The sequence below is a fragment of the Arvicola amphibius genome, unplaced genomic scaffold (genome assembly GCF_903992535.2).
Source record: "Arvicola amphibius unplaced genomic scaffold, mArvAmp1.2, whole genome shotgun sequence".
NCBI lineage: Eukaryota > Metazoa > Chordata > Mammalia > Rodentia > Cricetidae > Arvicola > Arvicola amphibius.
Window position 1 is genome coordinate 27404 of NW_024582175.1, and position 16988 is coordinate 44391.

Genomic DNA, 16988 nt, shown 5'->3' on the forward strand with positions numbered 1-16988 from the left:
ACATGGTGCACAGCTGCTGAGTACCATTGTGAGCTCATAGCGCATCACTATGCCCGTGGAACTGTGTTGCTAAGAATGAAGCAGAATTCAGCTCACACTGATCCAAGGACCTTCCCAAGTGGGACGCATATTTGGTTCAGTGGGGAGACTTAACTAGTGTTTTCAACATTTACTTTGGGTTTGGGAGGGTGCGGGTGGCTAAAGGGGAAGGCAGGGAGGGTCAGTAGGGCCAGGAGGGCCGGGCGGGACAGGGGGGGCTGGGAGAGCCGGGGGGGTGTGGGAGGGTGGGGGGGCAGGTGGACCAGGGGCAGGGTGGGCCAGGAGGACCGGGAGTGCCTGTTGAGCCTTGAGGTTCAACATGCAGGACGACTTTGAGTATGATGCCCTTACCATTAGACCCCCTCAGCGGACTCGGACTCGCTGGTACACCCGCCTGTGGCCTGCATGCCTGGGTCGTGGGTGCTTGGGTAGGAGAAGGCAGCGATTTCCCCTGTACCTAATTGGTTATGACCCTGTGGGGCGGTTCCAAAGGGCAGCCAGTGTGGGTGATGTGGCGTCGGTGGAGTGGTTCATCAATGCCAGTGAACATCATGTTGATGAATGTGACAGAAGGGGCAGGTAATGGGGCCTGGGGAGGGGCGAGGGGCAGAAACTGTTGGGGACAGTCAGGGTCTACCAGAGAGAAACATACCTCCCAGATCTGCAGCCTGAGGGAGGGCAGATGTCATGCTTAAGGCTCTTCTTTCATGGAGACCTCTGGGTTTTGTACCTGCTTTAGTCTCCTAGGCACCTGAAACCTGCACACCTTGGAAGAGCAGCTGCTAGGCTTTCTTTAAGAGAAGCAAAACAGAGAACTTCAGTTAGTTTACAAATCCCTTTACATTGTCTCTTTTAGAGCACTTTGTTGAGGGTTTTAAAGGAATATAGCTAAGAAAACCACATACATCTTTTTATGTGTACACTTAAAATTGTTTAGGTTTGAGTGTTTTGCCTGTATGTATTTTCAATGTACCACACAAGCATAGGAAGAAGGTATTGTATCTCCTGGAAGTGGAGTCATGGACAGTTGTGATCGGCTGTGTGGGTGCTAGCAATCAAACCCAGGTCCTCTGCAGGAAAAACTAGAGCTTGTAAATGCCGAGCCATCTCTCCAGCCCTTAATGTATATGTTTTTAATGCTATGTTATATGCAACACAGAATATTTTATCATAATATAAATTTTCACATAAAATGCCAACTCAAAGAAGAAAAAAGAACCTGCAAAGAATCACCAAGAAATCTTATATCTGTTTCATGCTTGCTGAGGAATTTCATAAGGATATTTTCAACTTGAACTCTAACTGTGTCCCCTGGCCCCTTATATACATGTTGTGTGTGTGTTGGTACATACGTGAAGGCTCATGGTTGACATTGTCTTTGAAAATTTCTTTTTATCTCATTAAAACTAGTAACACTCAGTGATTAGAGTAGGATTCAAATTCAATTTGAGTTCAATCTATTGGGCATTCTTTTGTTATCCAGAAAGGCTGCTCTGAGGAAGGATGAAGCTTGTGATAGAGTACTCGCCTTGAATGGGACAGCCATGCACTATATGCCTAGCACATAAAATGAACACCTGAGTAGAGAAATAAGTAAATAAGAAAATTTTAGTTTCTTCTCTTACATCAAAAGGAAATGTACATTGGTGTCTACTATTTACACTTGAGTGTGCCTTTACATAATAATCTGTAATTTCCTAAATGTCCTCTCAATTTGTAGGAGTGCACTGCACTATGCCTCTGCCCATAACCATCCAAATGTGGTAACACTGCTGTCATCCAATGACTGTACCAATATTAATTTGAAAGATGATGAAGGCTGCACACCCTTAATTAAGGTAGCTATCGGGAAACACTTTTGGTATAAAATGGATTAGAAATTATCCTTGTTTGGTTTTTGTTGCTGTGATGAAACACTGGCCAAAACCATGTCAGGAAAGGAAAAGTTTATTTGGCTTACAATTCCACATCACAGTCAGTCAAGAAGGGAAACCAGGTCAGGAGTTCAGTCAGGACCTGAGGCAGGAAATGTAGCAGAGGTCATGGGGGAGTGATGCTTTTCCATGGCTTTTTCCAAGACTTGCTTAGATGTCTTATACTACTCAGGAAAACCTTCCCAGTCATGCCACCACTCCTAGGAAGCTGTGCCCTCCCGTATCAACCTCAATCAAGAAAATACTATACAGGCTTCCCAGAGTCCAGTCTGGTGGAGGCAATTCTTCAAGTGAGGTTCCTTCTTTCCAGGTGTCTTCAACCTGTGTCAAGTTATCAAAACAAGCAAATGAACAGGCAACCTCTCCCACTACCACAATGGCCAAACAGTGCTAGTGAAATGCTTTACTCTCTAGGTGTGGTGGCACACCTCTGAAACTCTACCACTTGGAAAACTTTGGTGGGGAGGTTATGGATTTAGGAAAGTCTGGGTACTTGAGGACCCTCTCTCCAAAAGAGAGGGATAATATGCATAACCTAAACAATTGGTCTGATCCATGGGTAACTATTCAATGGAGTTTTTGGAATGCTTATTCAAGTTCTTGATTTCAGTATCTCTTTCTTTATATAATACCCACAGGCCACACAGCGGGACAATATAGAGTGCGTCTCTATACTACTGAGGCACGGTGCTGATCCCCACATTGTAGATGCCAATGGGGATGCTGCCCTCCACCACGCCATTTGCAGAGGGAACATAAACATCGTCAGCAAACTTCTAGAGTACAATGTAGATATTAAAGCCAAAACAGCGGTAAGAATCATTCAACTTCATTCACAATGTACTTCCAGCAGTGACACTCAGATCACTTTTCACATTCTGAAGCTCAAGCATCTCACTGAATCTGTTCAGAGTAAAGCATTTTTTCCAAATCTGTTTTTCATAGTTTTGTAGGTAACTTAAAGGAACTCAGCACAGCACATTTTGTTTCAGACTTGGGCTTTACTTTAAAATTGAACAAGTAAAGGACTTGGGTCCACACATACTTCACAAACACACAAACAATAGAAAAATAATTTTAAGATAAATGTCTGTAGAAAAAACAGAAGTCTGTTGCAATTAAGAAGTTACTGATGTGGCTTGTCCCTCAGAGATGAGGCTAGAGTGGGAAGGTCACAGGCACACAGATAAATGTGGAATTTGATCATTGAAGAAAACATATTGAGAAGACATTTTCACTTAACTTTTTCAGATTTTTAATGAAGGGGCCAAAATGTGACTCTATCTTAGACAAGAAGTGACTCCATTGTAATTAATGACCTAAGTCTGAATCCAGGAAGTTCCCCAGTCAAGTTTAGCCAACAGTTCCAAACCTGTCCTTATAAGGCTGTGAGACCAGAGTTGCAGGATCTGGCTGCTGCTGACCATATGTGACACAAAATTTCCACAATGGATGAAACTGTTACTAGTTCTATCCAATCAACATGCCCCTCATGTAACTGGTCCTTGACTGCCCAATTATTGAAAGGATATTTAAAAGATTAAAGAGATGGAAGTCCCCATGTCCACTTTAAAAGGGCCTGTATGTCTTTGTCCGTGGTCCTCATTATCATTTTATATGGGTGATGGACTGTTGCATGCTGGCTATTTCTGAAGAATAAGCACTCTTTGTGTTTACATGCCATTTGAGTCTGAGGTCTTCCTCCAGCATTTGTTGGACCACTACAACAGGAAACGATATTTGGTTTGGGAGAAAAATTTTAGGTTAGGGAAAATAGTTTTGAAAAACAGATTGAGAAACTGCACCAGAGATGCCACTTGAGTTCACTCATTCAACAGAGGCACCAAATCTACTCCATGTTTTAGGATTGGGGCAATGGAGGCACATCTCCATGGAGCTAAGAAACTTGGAACCAGCAAGCATTTGTGGGAAGTTCTGGAAATAGCGGTGTTCACGGGCATTGTTGGACGGGGAAGATGTTTTCAAAGGAAAGGGAAGCCCTGTGTGTGTGAATCTGCAGCAAGGGCTGAAGGAAAATCTATCCTTTTGTGACTCATTTCATTTACAAAATCTGTGATACATTTTTCAGTTGAGAAGTATGTCAATTTATAAAATGAAATTTTTCCTTTACAGTATGGTTTGACACCATATCAACTGGCTTTATTTGAAAATCAGCATGCAATGGTGGAATTTTTAATTGAGAAAGGTGTCAATCCAGATTCAGAACTTACACCAAATAGGTACTGTTTCTTTTTTACTATCTTAGTGCCATTCTTGAGGGTGTCATTGCTTAAGTAATGAACACTAAAATGCTAGAGGGAATATGGCTTCAACTCATAAGCACATATTGAGAAAGACTAGCTCACAGGGAGTGTGAGCTGGAAAGAGACTGCTCCAATATAAACAAAGGAACAGTGTGTACCAGGGCTCAGCTTCCCATTTATAAACAAGTTTTCATTTCTAATCTGATTTGATTGGCAAGTTTCTACTTGTTAAGGGAACTTCACTTTAATGTTGCTTACTTTGAAAACTATCAAGTTTATTTTCAACCCTGAAATGAGTGATTTTATTACTTTTAGCCTGTTCCTTATATATTTTCTTCTTATATATGTTCAACTTAAATATTTTTTTAAATCATGTTGTTTCTTTGATCACTCACTCTGCTTTAAGTGAATTTTGATTAAGCAAATAGATTAGGGTACCATCAATTAGATGATATTACCAGATGCTATTATTTTTTTCTCCTGTCCTGTCTGAAATATCTTGCCACTGTGTTGGTCAGATGTGAACCTGTGCACCCAGACTCCTAAAACAGCTAATCTGCATAGGGACAGTTGTCCAAAATGAGTACAAAGAACTAAGACTCCATTGAGAAAATGTCTCCATGAGATCTGGTGTCAGGCATTTTCTTAATTAGTGATTGATGGATAAGAACCCAACACATCATGGGAGGTGCTGTTCCAGGGCTCATGGTCATGATTTCTATAAGAAAGCAGAATGAGCAAGCCAGTAAGCAGCTTCCCTCCATAGCCTCTGTAAGCTCCTGCCTCCAGTTTCCTTCCCTGTTTGAGTTCCGGCCCTGTCTTCCTTGAATGATGGACTATGATGTAGACATATAAGCCAAATGAAGCCTTTGGTCCCTAAGTTCGTTTTGGTCATGTTGTTTTATCACAGAAATAGCAGCTCTAAATAGGACACTTGGTATTTAAGATAAGTTCAGCATGAAAAATCAAATGATTACCTTTTTTGTTCATACATGCAAGTTTAAAGTTAGATGAATTAAAAAGTAAAGCCTGTGTGTTGTGTATTCTTTATTGAAAATATGCTTTGTACATACCATATATTCTAAACATGGTTTAGCACCCCTCATCTTCATGTACTTGTTTTTGTGTCAGAGGACACGCATGCACTGATATTCCCATCAAGACACAGTACAACACTGTGTGATTGCTTTGCCTTCCATCTTATTTGAGGCATGTTTTCTATTTCTATTTGGCACTTGGCCACTTACTCCAGGTGAGCAGGCTGGGAAGCCTCTTTGATATCTTACTACCTCCACTTCCTTTGCACTATAGAAGTGCTGGGATTATAGATACATTGCACAGTGTCTGACTTTTTGTTGAATTCCAGGTATTTAAATTCTGGGCTATTGTGACAATTATGTACTCCCATGTGCCATCTATCTGGCTCTAAAACACTCAATTTTTTTAAAGAAGACTTTGAGCCTAAATTAAAGAGGTGCTTATAAGTGTATGGCTATTAATTATGGAACTAAGGCTTCTGAGTGCAGAGCACTTTCAATTAAACCTCTAATCCAGTTAGAGTTGCTGTGCTTCCCTCTAAGAAGAACCATTTGAGGTCATTTATTCTTCCTTTAATGCAAGACAAACAAATTTGTAAAGCTGTACTCTTGAAGCAAATAGAGAAAGTATGCTTGTGACTTTGACATAGAATAGCACAGTTTTAGGAATTCATGGCTAGGAACATGTCTCAGGAATAAAGTACTTATCACACAAACCAAAGATTTCAGAGTTCAACGCCTCAGAACATAGAAAGGGCCTTATGCGCTTGTGTGCATCTTTAATCTCAGGAAACCTCGAGGGACATGGGAGATGGAGACAGGAGATTGTCTGGAAAGATATACTTTAGGTAGTCTTGCTTTTTACAGCTGTTAACAACAAGAAACTCTTCCTCAAAACTAAGTTAGGAGGCAAGGACCTAAAAAAACATGCACTAGGATCAACAGACACAAATGCATACACACATGTGAACAGGAATGCATATCAAATATGAAGATGAAAAAGTAAGTTTAGATTGTTGATCTAATAAGACTGGAGATCATTATCTGCCAGAAAGACATTGGAAATAGTGGTCAAGGTTGAAGGTTTTCCCACAGTTTGCTGGAGTTCACTTCAGCAGTGGTGCTATTTTGGACAAGGTTCCCACCGCAGGTGAAAAGTCCCCTGACAAGCTCCAAGGCCGCGATGACAGCCAAAGCAGAAACTAGGAAAATAAAGCTGCTGGTCCAGAGTATACTGGCAATAGGCCCTGAAATACAGCAGTCTTAGCTGTGCCCTGGGGAGAATATAGCTGACAAAAGAGTGTTGCTTTCCTTGAGTTTTGAAGCTGGTCGTGAGTTACAAAGACTCAGGATACACAAAAACTCTTACTGAACGAAGAAACAGCCAGGAGGTGGTTTCGGCATTCACACATGAATGAACTGTTAAAACAATCTGATGGTACCACAACTGTCATAGCTTCTGAGAATGCAGGCAGTAGCAAAAAATCCTTTTTCATATACTGACCATTGAGAGCATAGTACTCAACAAAATGCCTCCAAAGAGTTCTGACAGGACTGTGAGGCCATAGGGACACGCAGGCAGATGAATGGAACAGGAACACTGACTCCACAAGCATAGAAATACAAGGTTACTGGAGCATTCAAAGCAAATCATATGGAAAAAGCACTGCTATCATTTGTGTGTGTGTGTGTGTGTGAGAGAGAGAGAGAGAGACAGAGAGAGAGAGACAGTGTGTGTGTGCGTGTGTGTTTTAATCAAGAGCTAAATTTTCTCTGTTTCTTCTCTATGAGGGAAGGTGGGAAGGACAGCAGTCATTAATCATCACTAACTGTTGAAGAATGAATTTAGAGTTATTAGGCTGGGTCTTGTTGCCCATGCCTTTAATCCCAGAACTTGGAAAACAGGAGGCACAGAGATCTCTGATTTCAAGACCAACATGATGCATATAGTGGGTTTAAAGTCAGCTGGACTGCATAATGAGATCCTGTTTCAAAAAGTTATTTGTAAATACGTAGTGTAAGATATATTAGGGACTCACAAACAAAGAATTTAGAAAACATGCTAAGTGTTTTTCTATGAATAGTTAAATGATGATCACTTTTAAACATATGTCACAGTGGAGGAGCAGCTGCAGTGGAATCAGAACAATCAAAGAGAAAGTGTGTCACCTTCAACAAAGGTAAGAATGACTCCAACTGCTCCTACATTCCCTAGAGAAAAGAAGGAAAAGTAAAGATTTCAGATCCCCAAAAAGGAGTTAAGGAAATCAAGTATAAATGCAGTTCTGTGGTTTTCAAATATTCTGAAAAGTCAGAATTAATTAAGAAATTATTTCAAAGAACTTTCAACTGTGAAAATACATTGTCAAAACATTGCTATTTTATATTAATGCTGATATCTGTACTGCCTTTGAATAAAGGAGAAATCAACTTTACACACACGTGTCCTCAATAGTCACACTACAGCAAATAGGAATATTAGAAATACATATTCTTCTTGAGTTTTATGACAAAAGCCTTGTAGTTTGTATTGCATACCAATACACAGGTAAGTGTCACTAGAATGTAATTATGTCACAAACCAACCTCAGTAATCAATAACTTTCATTAAATACGTTCCTACCTTATGATATAATTAAAGTCTTCTGACCTCTGGAATGTCTGTGCAATTTCTCAATTTGGACAGTTTTGTCCTACTGTATACTGGTAAGGATGCTGCTCTCCCTCTGTCTGAGAGAGATCATTTAGGATCATCTCAATTGTTTGTGGGTGGGTGTTTACCTTTAGGTATTATGCTTGTTAAATTTAAGTCTTCCTTGATTTGAAATATAAAGAAAATGAGTGAATTCTACATGAAGAAATTTCTTACAAAGGAGTATTACTCTAGAATAATCTAGATTCATCTCAAAATTACACTATGTGTCTAATAATTTTATATGTTATATTTCTCTAGCATTGTAATGAATTAATTTTGATTTTTTTTAGAAGAAAATTTCAGCACTGACATAATGCCTTCTTGCAGGTAAGGTCTAACAATATATAAAGACTAAGGAAATTCAAAGATAACAAGCTAATTATTGGTTGTATTCTCAGATAGATACTGATTTATACACTCAATTTTTGTGTTGTCTTACAATCCCCACAGTATTATCAATGTATTTTTAGACTGAAAAATTATTGTTTTTAGATCGTGGGCATGAGGTTTATTTATACTCAACCATCATTTCTACTGTACCAATTCTGTGTTTTGGAAAATGAGCTTCCTAATGTTTATCAAACACACTATGTCCATCTGACACTCCTTGCCTTTTCAAAAACTTTCTGAAATCAGCTAGTGAACTAGACCTTCATCGCATTTATATTTCTGACAACTGACAGAATTTGGGAATCTCTCTGCATTATCACAGAGTGTTACAAGAAATCAATAAATTGTTTACCTCCTTTGACACTATCTCCACATGCAGAGGCCCTTTAGTTCTGTGTAGGACCCTTTCCTAGATGGTGGAAGATCCCATGCCTTCCTCCTACCACAGTGCTCCATCCATCACTTGTCCATTCATGTGAGCTGTTTTCTACAGGAATGAAGTCTCTGGATCTCAGTAGATTAAGTGAATGTAGAGAGCCAAACTGTGGCATGTTTACTCTTTATGTGTCTATAAAAGGGGCTTTGTCTTTCCCATCAGTAGGACATGAATATAGAGTAGAAGGCCCTTTCTGTCATTGATCTGCTATCTCAGACACTGATTTGGCAGAAAATTAAAGGTGGTATGTCAAGCTAGTTAAGTACTCATCTTAATTGATTACTTCCATAATAGAGGAAAATTGTGTTATCATTTGTGGGAACATGTATCATAAATAATTTTATACACATTAGTAAATTGCTTATTACTAATTATTTATTAATAAATTACTCCATGTTAAAAGGTCCAAAAGGTATCACATTTAATGTTCAAAGAACAGATTCATAATTTACAGTAGCTACAACTGTTCAAAGACACACCTTGTAAAAACCATATTCATTTCTACTTGGAATTTTAAACTGTCTCAAGATAATAACATGAAATGATCCACTGAGTTTTATTGTTGTTTGTTCATATTTTTATCTCATTAATTTAATACCAATGCTTATTTGGCATAGAAACAGGCCCATTGTGGTTCTAAGATTCACTCATGAATGGACTACTAAGGGATAGCTTGAGCACATCCTAGGCCATGGTATCTTGTAAGAGTGCTAGCAGAAGCAGGAATCATTTCTGTGGTCCACAAACAAACTTTATGGGAGATAACATCACATGCATTGAGAGCCCACAAAGTAACATGACAGAGAGGGGTTCTGTGATGCTTTAAGAGCAAACGATGACTTCACCAGTGGAATCATGGTACTAATTACATAGAGCACAAGAGTGACCATCAGTTTTAAAGTTACAGTCTTTTAAAAAGTGCTGTGGAGAAACTAGTGTCTTTCTTTGTGTGTGTGTGTGTGTGTGTGTGTGTGTGTGTGTGTTTCTATGCTTTTACTGGACTAAATTCTTTCTTTCACATGAGAAAAAGTTTTAAGGAAATTGTCACCAAAACTAATCAACTGATTGAAGGACAAGTTAAAGGCTGACAGTAAATCTCTAATGTATTTTAGGAATGCATTTGGTAAATGTTTTTATATGAATATTAAAATATTACTTTTTAAAATATGCCACAGTGCTGTAAGACCACCAAGACAGCTAAAATCCGTATTGAAGGAGTCTTTCCGGATCAATAGAGGTAAGAGTGATGGTGAATGCTTTCCTACTACCTCCCTAATTTCAATAACAGCTTGGTTCTTTCAAATAATGAACAGAGGAAATAATATAGAAATGTAATTCTGTCTTCTTTTGATTTGCCTTCAAATGTCCTTTGGATTCAGAATTATTTAAGAAATAGTTTCTGAGAAATTGCCAGTCTCAAACTATATCATCTGAAACATGTTTGTTTATTTAATGTGGGCCTTTGATGTACACGGTATCTTTGTATAAATAAAAAGATCTCTAACTAGTCCACAGTATGTGTCCTCTATGGTCATGTAACAGCAAGTTGGCTTGTTATGAATGGATTTTTTATAAAAACCACTTTGTATTTATGCAAGAGTTTATTATATACATCAATGTCAATGTCAATAAGGTGATCATGTTAAAAAACCAAAAATACAGTATTCAATAACTTTAAGTTTTTTGAGGACCAAATGTAAATAAGTTTTTCTGGGTTTCTTTCCTTTCTATAATTTCTCAATTTAGACATATTAGGTAATTCACCTATGGTATTATGTTTATCTTTATCTGCCATTTATTCTGAATATATCTTGACAAAAATCTTGACATAAGAAATAATAGGCTTGCTCAACATTTTAAAAAAATGAATGGACTCTGAGTCCTGTAGGCAGTGCGGGTTATTGAACAGTGCTGTTATAAGCATTCTTGGGTAGCGCATACCCTATTGACTATATTGCCAGCACCTTTTTCCTTTGGTTTTATTAGTTAAAGATATGGTGATACTTGATTTATATGCTGATAGGCATAATTTCCATAAAAATTTGCCACAGTAGGAGGAAGGCTGAGAAAAGTTCATCATTCTATAGTCAACAGCACTGATTGGTCCATTGAGTATATGGTATCTATCTAAAAAATTGTTCATTTCTTTTACATTTTCCAATATTGTTTAGTACAGGTTTTGGAGTATGACCTAATGAGTCTCTGAATTTCCTCAGTGTCTGTTATGTCCTTCTTTTCATCTCCGATTTTGTTAATTTGGATGATCTCTCTCCACCTTTTGATTAGTTTGGATAAGGGTTTGTCAATCTTGCTTAATTTTTTTCAAAGAACCAGCTCTTTTTGTCATTGATTCTTTGTATTGTTTTCTGTGTTTCTATTTTGTTGATTTCAGCCCTCTGTTTGATTATTTCCTGTCTTCTACTCCTCCTGGCTGAGTCTGCTTCTTTTATTCTAGAGCTTTCAGGTGTGCTGTTATGTTGCTAATGTGAACTTTCTCAATTTTCTTTATGTGGGCACATAGTGCTATGAACTTTCCTCTTAGTACTGTTTTCACAGTGTCACGTAGGTTTGGATATGTTGTGGCTTTATTTTTGTTGAATTCAAGTAAGACTTTAATTTCTTTCCTTATTTCTTCTTCAACACAGGGGTGGTTTAGAAGTTGACTGTTCAGTTTCCAGGAGTTTGTAGGCTTTCTGGGAGTAGTATTATTGTTGAGTTCTAACTTTACTCCATGGTGAGCTGATAAGACACAGGGGTTTACTCCAATTGTTTTGTAACTGTGTGGGATTGATTTGTTACTGATGATGTGATGAATTTTAGAAAAGGTTCCATGAAGTTCTAAGAAGAGGTTTTTTTTGGGGGGGGGGGTAGAATGTGCTATTTTTATCTGTTAAGTCCATTTGATTCATTAAATCTGTTAGTTGTCTTATTTCTCTCTTAAGTTTCTGTCTGGTTAATCTGTCCATTGGAGAGAGAGGAGTGCTGAAATCTCCTACTATTAGTGTGTGGGGTTTGATGTATGATTTAAGTTTTAGTATTGTTTCTTTTATGTATGTGGGTGCTCTTGTATTAAGCACATAGATGTTCAGATTGATACTTCATCTTGATGAATTGTTCCTGTCATGAGTATAAAGTGTCCTTCTCCATCTCTTCTGATTGATTTTAGTTTGAAATCAATTTTGTTCGATATTAGGATAGCCACACCTGCTTGTTTCTTAGGTCCATTTGATTGGAAGACCTTTTCCCAACACTTTACTCTGAGGTAGAGTCTGTCTTTGAGGTTGAAGTGTGTCTCTTGTAGATAGCAGAAGACTGTATTCTGTTTTCATATCCATTCGCTTAGCCTATGTCTTTTTTTTAGCCTATGTCTTTTTATAGGCAAATTGAGTAGATTGATTTAAGCGATATTAATGACCAGTGGTTGTTAACTCTGGTTCTCTTTCAGTAGTAATGTTTGTGTGTTTCCCTTCTTGGGTTATGCTGGTGGGGGGTTATCATATTTCTGTGGTATTGCGAGTGTAGTTACCTTCCTTGTGTTGAAGTTTTCCTTCTAGTACTTTCTGTAAGGACAAGTTTTTGGATATGTATTGTTTAAATCTATTTTTGTCATGAAGTATCTTACTTTCTCCATAGATGGTGAGTGAAAGCTTTGCTGAATATAGTAGTCTGGGCTTGCATCCATGGTTTCTCAGTGTCTGTAGCACATTGATCCAGTACCTTATGGCTTTCATGGTTTCCATTGAGAAGTCAGGTGTAATTCTGATAGGTTTACCTTTTATGTTACTTAACCATTTTCCTTTGTACCTTTTAATATTTTTTCATTATTCTGTATGTTCTTTGTTTTGATTATTATATGGCTAAGGGATGCTATTGTTTTGATCCAGTCTATTTGGTGTTCTGTAAGCTTCTTGTATCTCCATAGGGATATCCTTCTTTTGGTTGGAAAAGTTTTCTTCTATGATTTTGTTGAATATGTTTTCTGTGTCTTTGAGCTGGAGTTCTTTTCCTTCTTCAACCCCTATTATTCTTAGTTTTGGCCTTTTCATGGTGGCTCAGATTGCCTGAATGTTTTGTGTTAAGAATTTGTTGGATTTAATGTTTTCTTTGACAAATGAGTCTATTTTCTTTGTAGTATGTTGAGCACCTGAGATTCTATCTTCTATCTCTTATATTCTGTTGATTATACTTGTCTCTGTAGTTCCTGCTCATTTACCCAGATTTTCCATATCCAGAATTCCCTTGGTTTGTGTTTTCTTTATTACATCTATTTTAGTCTTCATGTCTTCAACTGTTTCTTTCACTTGTTTGATTGTTTTTTTCATGGGTATTTTTTGGTTTCTTTGATGGATTTATTCATTTTTTCCAACTTTGTCTTCTCTTCAATTTCTTTAAGGGAGTTTTTCAGTTCCTCTTTAAAGGTATTCATCATTTTCATAAAGTTACATACAAAGTCGTTTTCATCTACTTCTGGGTTAGGATGATCAAGTCTTCCTTTTGTGTGTCCACTGGATTCTGATGTTACCATGTTGTTTTTTAGGATGATGGAGAAATTCTTGCATAGTCCCCTACCCATCTCTTCCTTCAAATGAGGCCAGCAGTATCTTGGCATCTTGGTCCAGTCCTTGCTGTGGCTGTCTCTTAGGTCTCCTCAGTATTGGAGCAAGCTGTGTTTCAGAATTCCATGGAGCTCACAGGCTCTTAAGGCCCCTCAGTATTGGAACAAAGTGTGTTTTAGGGTTCCACGGAGCTTGCAGGTGAACAGGCACCACCTTGGATTTTCTTTGTGGTGAAGATGGTTGGTGGAGATCTCCCACATGCTAAGCCTCATTGGCAACCTATTTGCTGGTGGGACAAGTGTTCTGCTTCAGCTGGAGGCAATTCCAAGGAAGTTATATTACAGTTTATATACTGTGAATAAAATAAATAAGAATTTGCTTTATTCCTTTTTAGAGGGCAGGCTTTTAGCCTGCAGTGGGAGCTTGATGCATTGTCTGTGGGAACTCTGATGTTTTCTGTAAGGTACTACTACCATGGAATTGCTGCTTGGTCCTCACGTTTCTTCCATGCTTCTCACCCTAAAGATTCAGTTCAGGGTGCATAACTACTGTAGAGGGCTTTGCAATAGCTCTTACTATGGGAGGAGATAGCTACTGATGCTGAACTTCTTTGCACTGCCCCTTAACCAGGGACCAGAAGCTAGAAATGAGGGGCTTCTGCAGCTTCCTCAGAAGCACTTGAGGAGAGTACACACCTTGCCCCCTCTCTGGAGCTTTGCCAACCTATCAGTTTGAAATTCTTTGCAAGGGCCTTTGTCCTTGGTCTGCTTGTGTTTTTTTTTTTCATTTTGTTATGCTGCAAAGGGCAGTCATCGTAGACTTAGCTTCCTTGTATCTTGAATTTTTATCTTCAATGGAATAAGTTCAATGCAAATCTTAGAGAAACTCTTTTCACTTCCAAACAAGATGAGTATGCTCACTTACAATTCTTCTACCACCACTATTCCAGAGACAAAAGCAAAAGCAGCAACATTGTGCTACCACATTAACACTTCAGCCTGTGTTATTGATTCTGCTTAAGATGTCTTATAGTGCTCAAGATCATAGGTGTTTTGTACACCCATTTATTATAAGTAGTAACTTTTAATAAATTTGTCTCTATTTGAAACATACAAAGAGGTCTCAATTAAGAACTATCCATATATTTGTTGTCTATAAATCAATATTCACTTTAAATTTTATCCACATTTTGGGACAAAGTATATGTAGTAAAAATATTGGCCTTGACATTTAACGCTCTTATATTTTACAATTGATTATAACATATTTTGTTTTTCTACTTTATAGCTAGTCGAAGACTTAAGGACCAGATCTCAATCAGGTAAGAATGTCTGGATTTTAAATACACTGAGTATGTAGAGAATATAAAGTTCAGAAGCTGCCACCATATTTTTCTCTCTGAAAGACAATTTCAGCTTCTTGATTATTTGCTAATCAAAGCTGAATATTTATCTGTGGAGAAGCACATAGTTTTAAATAACTGATTATTCCTCTGATACAACATGAAATGCTATTAGGATTCCCTGTCTGTGGACGTGATTCAGCAGATAAAGGGCTGGCTGTGCATATGAGAGAATGGGAGATGGATGCCCAGGGTTCACATGAGGCCTGTTGGTCTTGTGCGCTTCTAAAATCCTGGTGAGCTTTGGTGAGATTGCAGGTGGAGATAGAGCATCCCCTCACATTTTCTGGATTGCTTGCCTGAGGTTTGCATTCTTGAGTGAGAGACCCAGCTAGTAAACTAATGCTTAAGGTTAGGGTCAACTCCCAAGTCCATATTCCAATCACCACAACTACACACTGGCATGTATGTACCTTAAATCACACATACATAGAAATACACAGAATATAATATATTTTGCACATATATGTAAAAGGATCCATTTTCAAGTCATTAATCTTTTTCACTAATTTGTTTGGCTGAGTTGTCTGTGGGAAGAGTGTGAATAATATGGCAAGGTTCAAGCCTCTCCAAGGCTTTGCTAAAGATCACCTCAGAATGGCCTTGTAGACATGCTTCTGTCCAGTAGGTTAATAGCCCCCTCACTGAGTTCCCCAACTGTGGTGAATCCCAAGGTAGGTGAAGTTAGAAAAACAAACTAGTTGGTCCAGAGCTTACCAACCAGAAGGCCTGAAATTTGGAGCTCCTAGATATAGTACGGATGGAGTAGAGCTGAGGGTACTGTATTGCTCTGCAGTGCCCTGTAAATACTCAAGCCTTGTGCAGGAAGGAATGGCCATTGAGTATAAAGAGGATCATCATAGATCCAGGTGGTTTTGGTGTGTGCTTTTAATCCTAGCCCTCGGGAAAGCAGAGGTAGGCGCATTTATGAGTTCAAGGCAAGCCTGGTTTACAAGAACCAGTTCCAGGACAGGCTTCAAAACTACAGAGAAACGCTGTCTCAAGAAACAAAAAATGGAAAAAAAATTATTATGTACTTGTGCACAAAATATGGTGGATTCTGATATTGTTGGCAGCTTGATGCTTTGATGTTTAGATTTTTAGATGTTTGATGTTTAGATCAAGATGTTGCTCTTAAAGCAACTTCTTGGGAGAGAGTGACTGACTAAATGTAATGCCTAAAAAGTTTCTTGAGAGAAAACAGGACAAGGTGCTTTAGGTTTAGGGGAAGAAATGAAATAGGAGCATTAAGTACTTAGAGCACAAAACAATCCGTTACTGCAACCATCAGAACAAAGTGTGCAGAAAATCCGCCATTCCCCTGTTTTGTGTGCTTGAATGTGTGTGTGTGTGTGTGTTGTTTTAATCAAGAGCTAAATTTTCTATGTTCTTTTCCATGAGGAAAGGTGGAAAGAAGAGCAGTCATTAATCATCAGCAACTGTTGAAGAATGAATTCAGAATTATTTGGCTAGGCCTCTTTGCCCATGCCTTTAATCCCAGAATGTGGGAGGCAGGAGGCATAGATCTCTTTGATTTCAAGACAAACATGAAACATATAGTGTGTTAAAAGTTAGCTAGAATACATAATGAGATCGTTTCAAAAAATGTTGTTGTAAATATGTAATGTAAGATGTATTAGGGACTCAAAAATAAAGATTTAGAATCATGCTAAGTGTTTTATATGGATACTTAAATGATGATCACTTTCAACATATGTCACAGTGAAGGAACAATGACAAGAGAGCCAGAGCAGAGGAAGAAAAAGTGTGTCACCTTCAACAATGGTAAGAATGACTCCATCTGTCCTACCTTCCGTGAAGAAAATAAGGAAGAGTAAAGATTTTAGATCCAAAAAAGGAGTTCAGGAAAACAAGTATAAATCAAGCACTTTCAAGTGTGAAGTATTTTTGTCGAAACATTCCTTTTTCATTTTAATCCTGATATCTGGACAGCCTTTGAATAAATGAGAAAACATCTTTACACAGCACATGTCCTCCATAGTCACATTGCAGCAAATAGGATTGTCAGAAATCCAGATTCTCCTTGAGTTTTATGACAAATGCCTTGTATTTTGTGCTGCATATCACTACACATCTCATGGCCACTAAAATGAAGTTATGTCACGAAAAAACCTCAATCAATTATTTTCATTAACTAATTTCCTACCTTAATATGTAATTAAATCATCTGATTCTTAAATGTCTATGAAAGTTCTCAGTTTGGAAAGTTTTGGC

General features: G+C 38.1%; 1 protein-coding gene across 1 annotated transcript; it reads left to right on the plus strand.

Moving 5' to 3' along the window:
- The first annotated feature begins 358 nt into the window (after positions 1-358).
- On the plus strand, positions 359-16600 carry LOC119805714 (ankyrin repeat domain-containing protein 26-like). Its single transcript, XM_038317552.1, has 9 exons — positions 359-618; positions 1760-1877; positions 2612-2785; positions 4107-4213; positions 7393-7454; positions 8260-8296; positions 9971-10032; positions 14639-14672; positions 16477-16600. Exons 1-9 carry the CDS (start codon positions 359-361, stop codon positions 16589-16591), a joined length of 969 nt encoding a protein of 322 aa, XP_038173480.1. The 3' UTR covers positions 16592-16600.
- Positions 16601-16988: the final 388 nt, after the last annotated feature.

Excerpts from the sequence above, each read along its gene's own strand:
- LOC119805714 (XM_038317552.1), top strand. The coding sequence starts at position 359 with ATGCAGGACGACTTTGAGTATGATGCCCTTACCATTAGACCCCCTCAG. Across the intron at positions 619-1,759 it reads GAATGTGACAGAAGGGGCAG|GAGTGCACTGCACTATGCCT; the intron begins GTAATGGGGCCT and ends CTCAATTTGTAG. Across the intron at positions 10,033-14,638 it reads GTCTTTCCGGATCAATAGAG|CTAGTCGAAGACTTAAGGAC; the intron begins GTAAGAGTGATG and ends TCTACTTTATAG.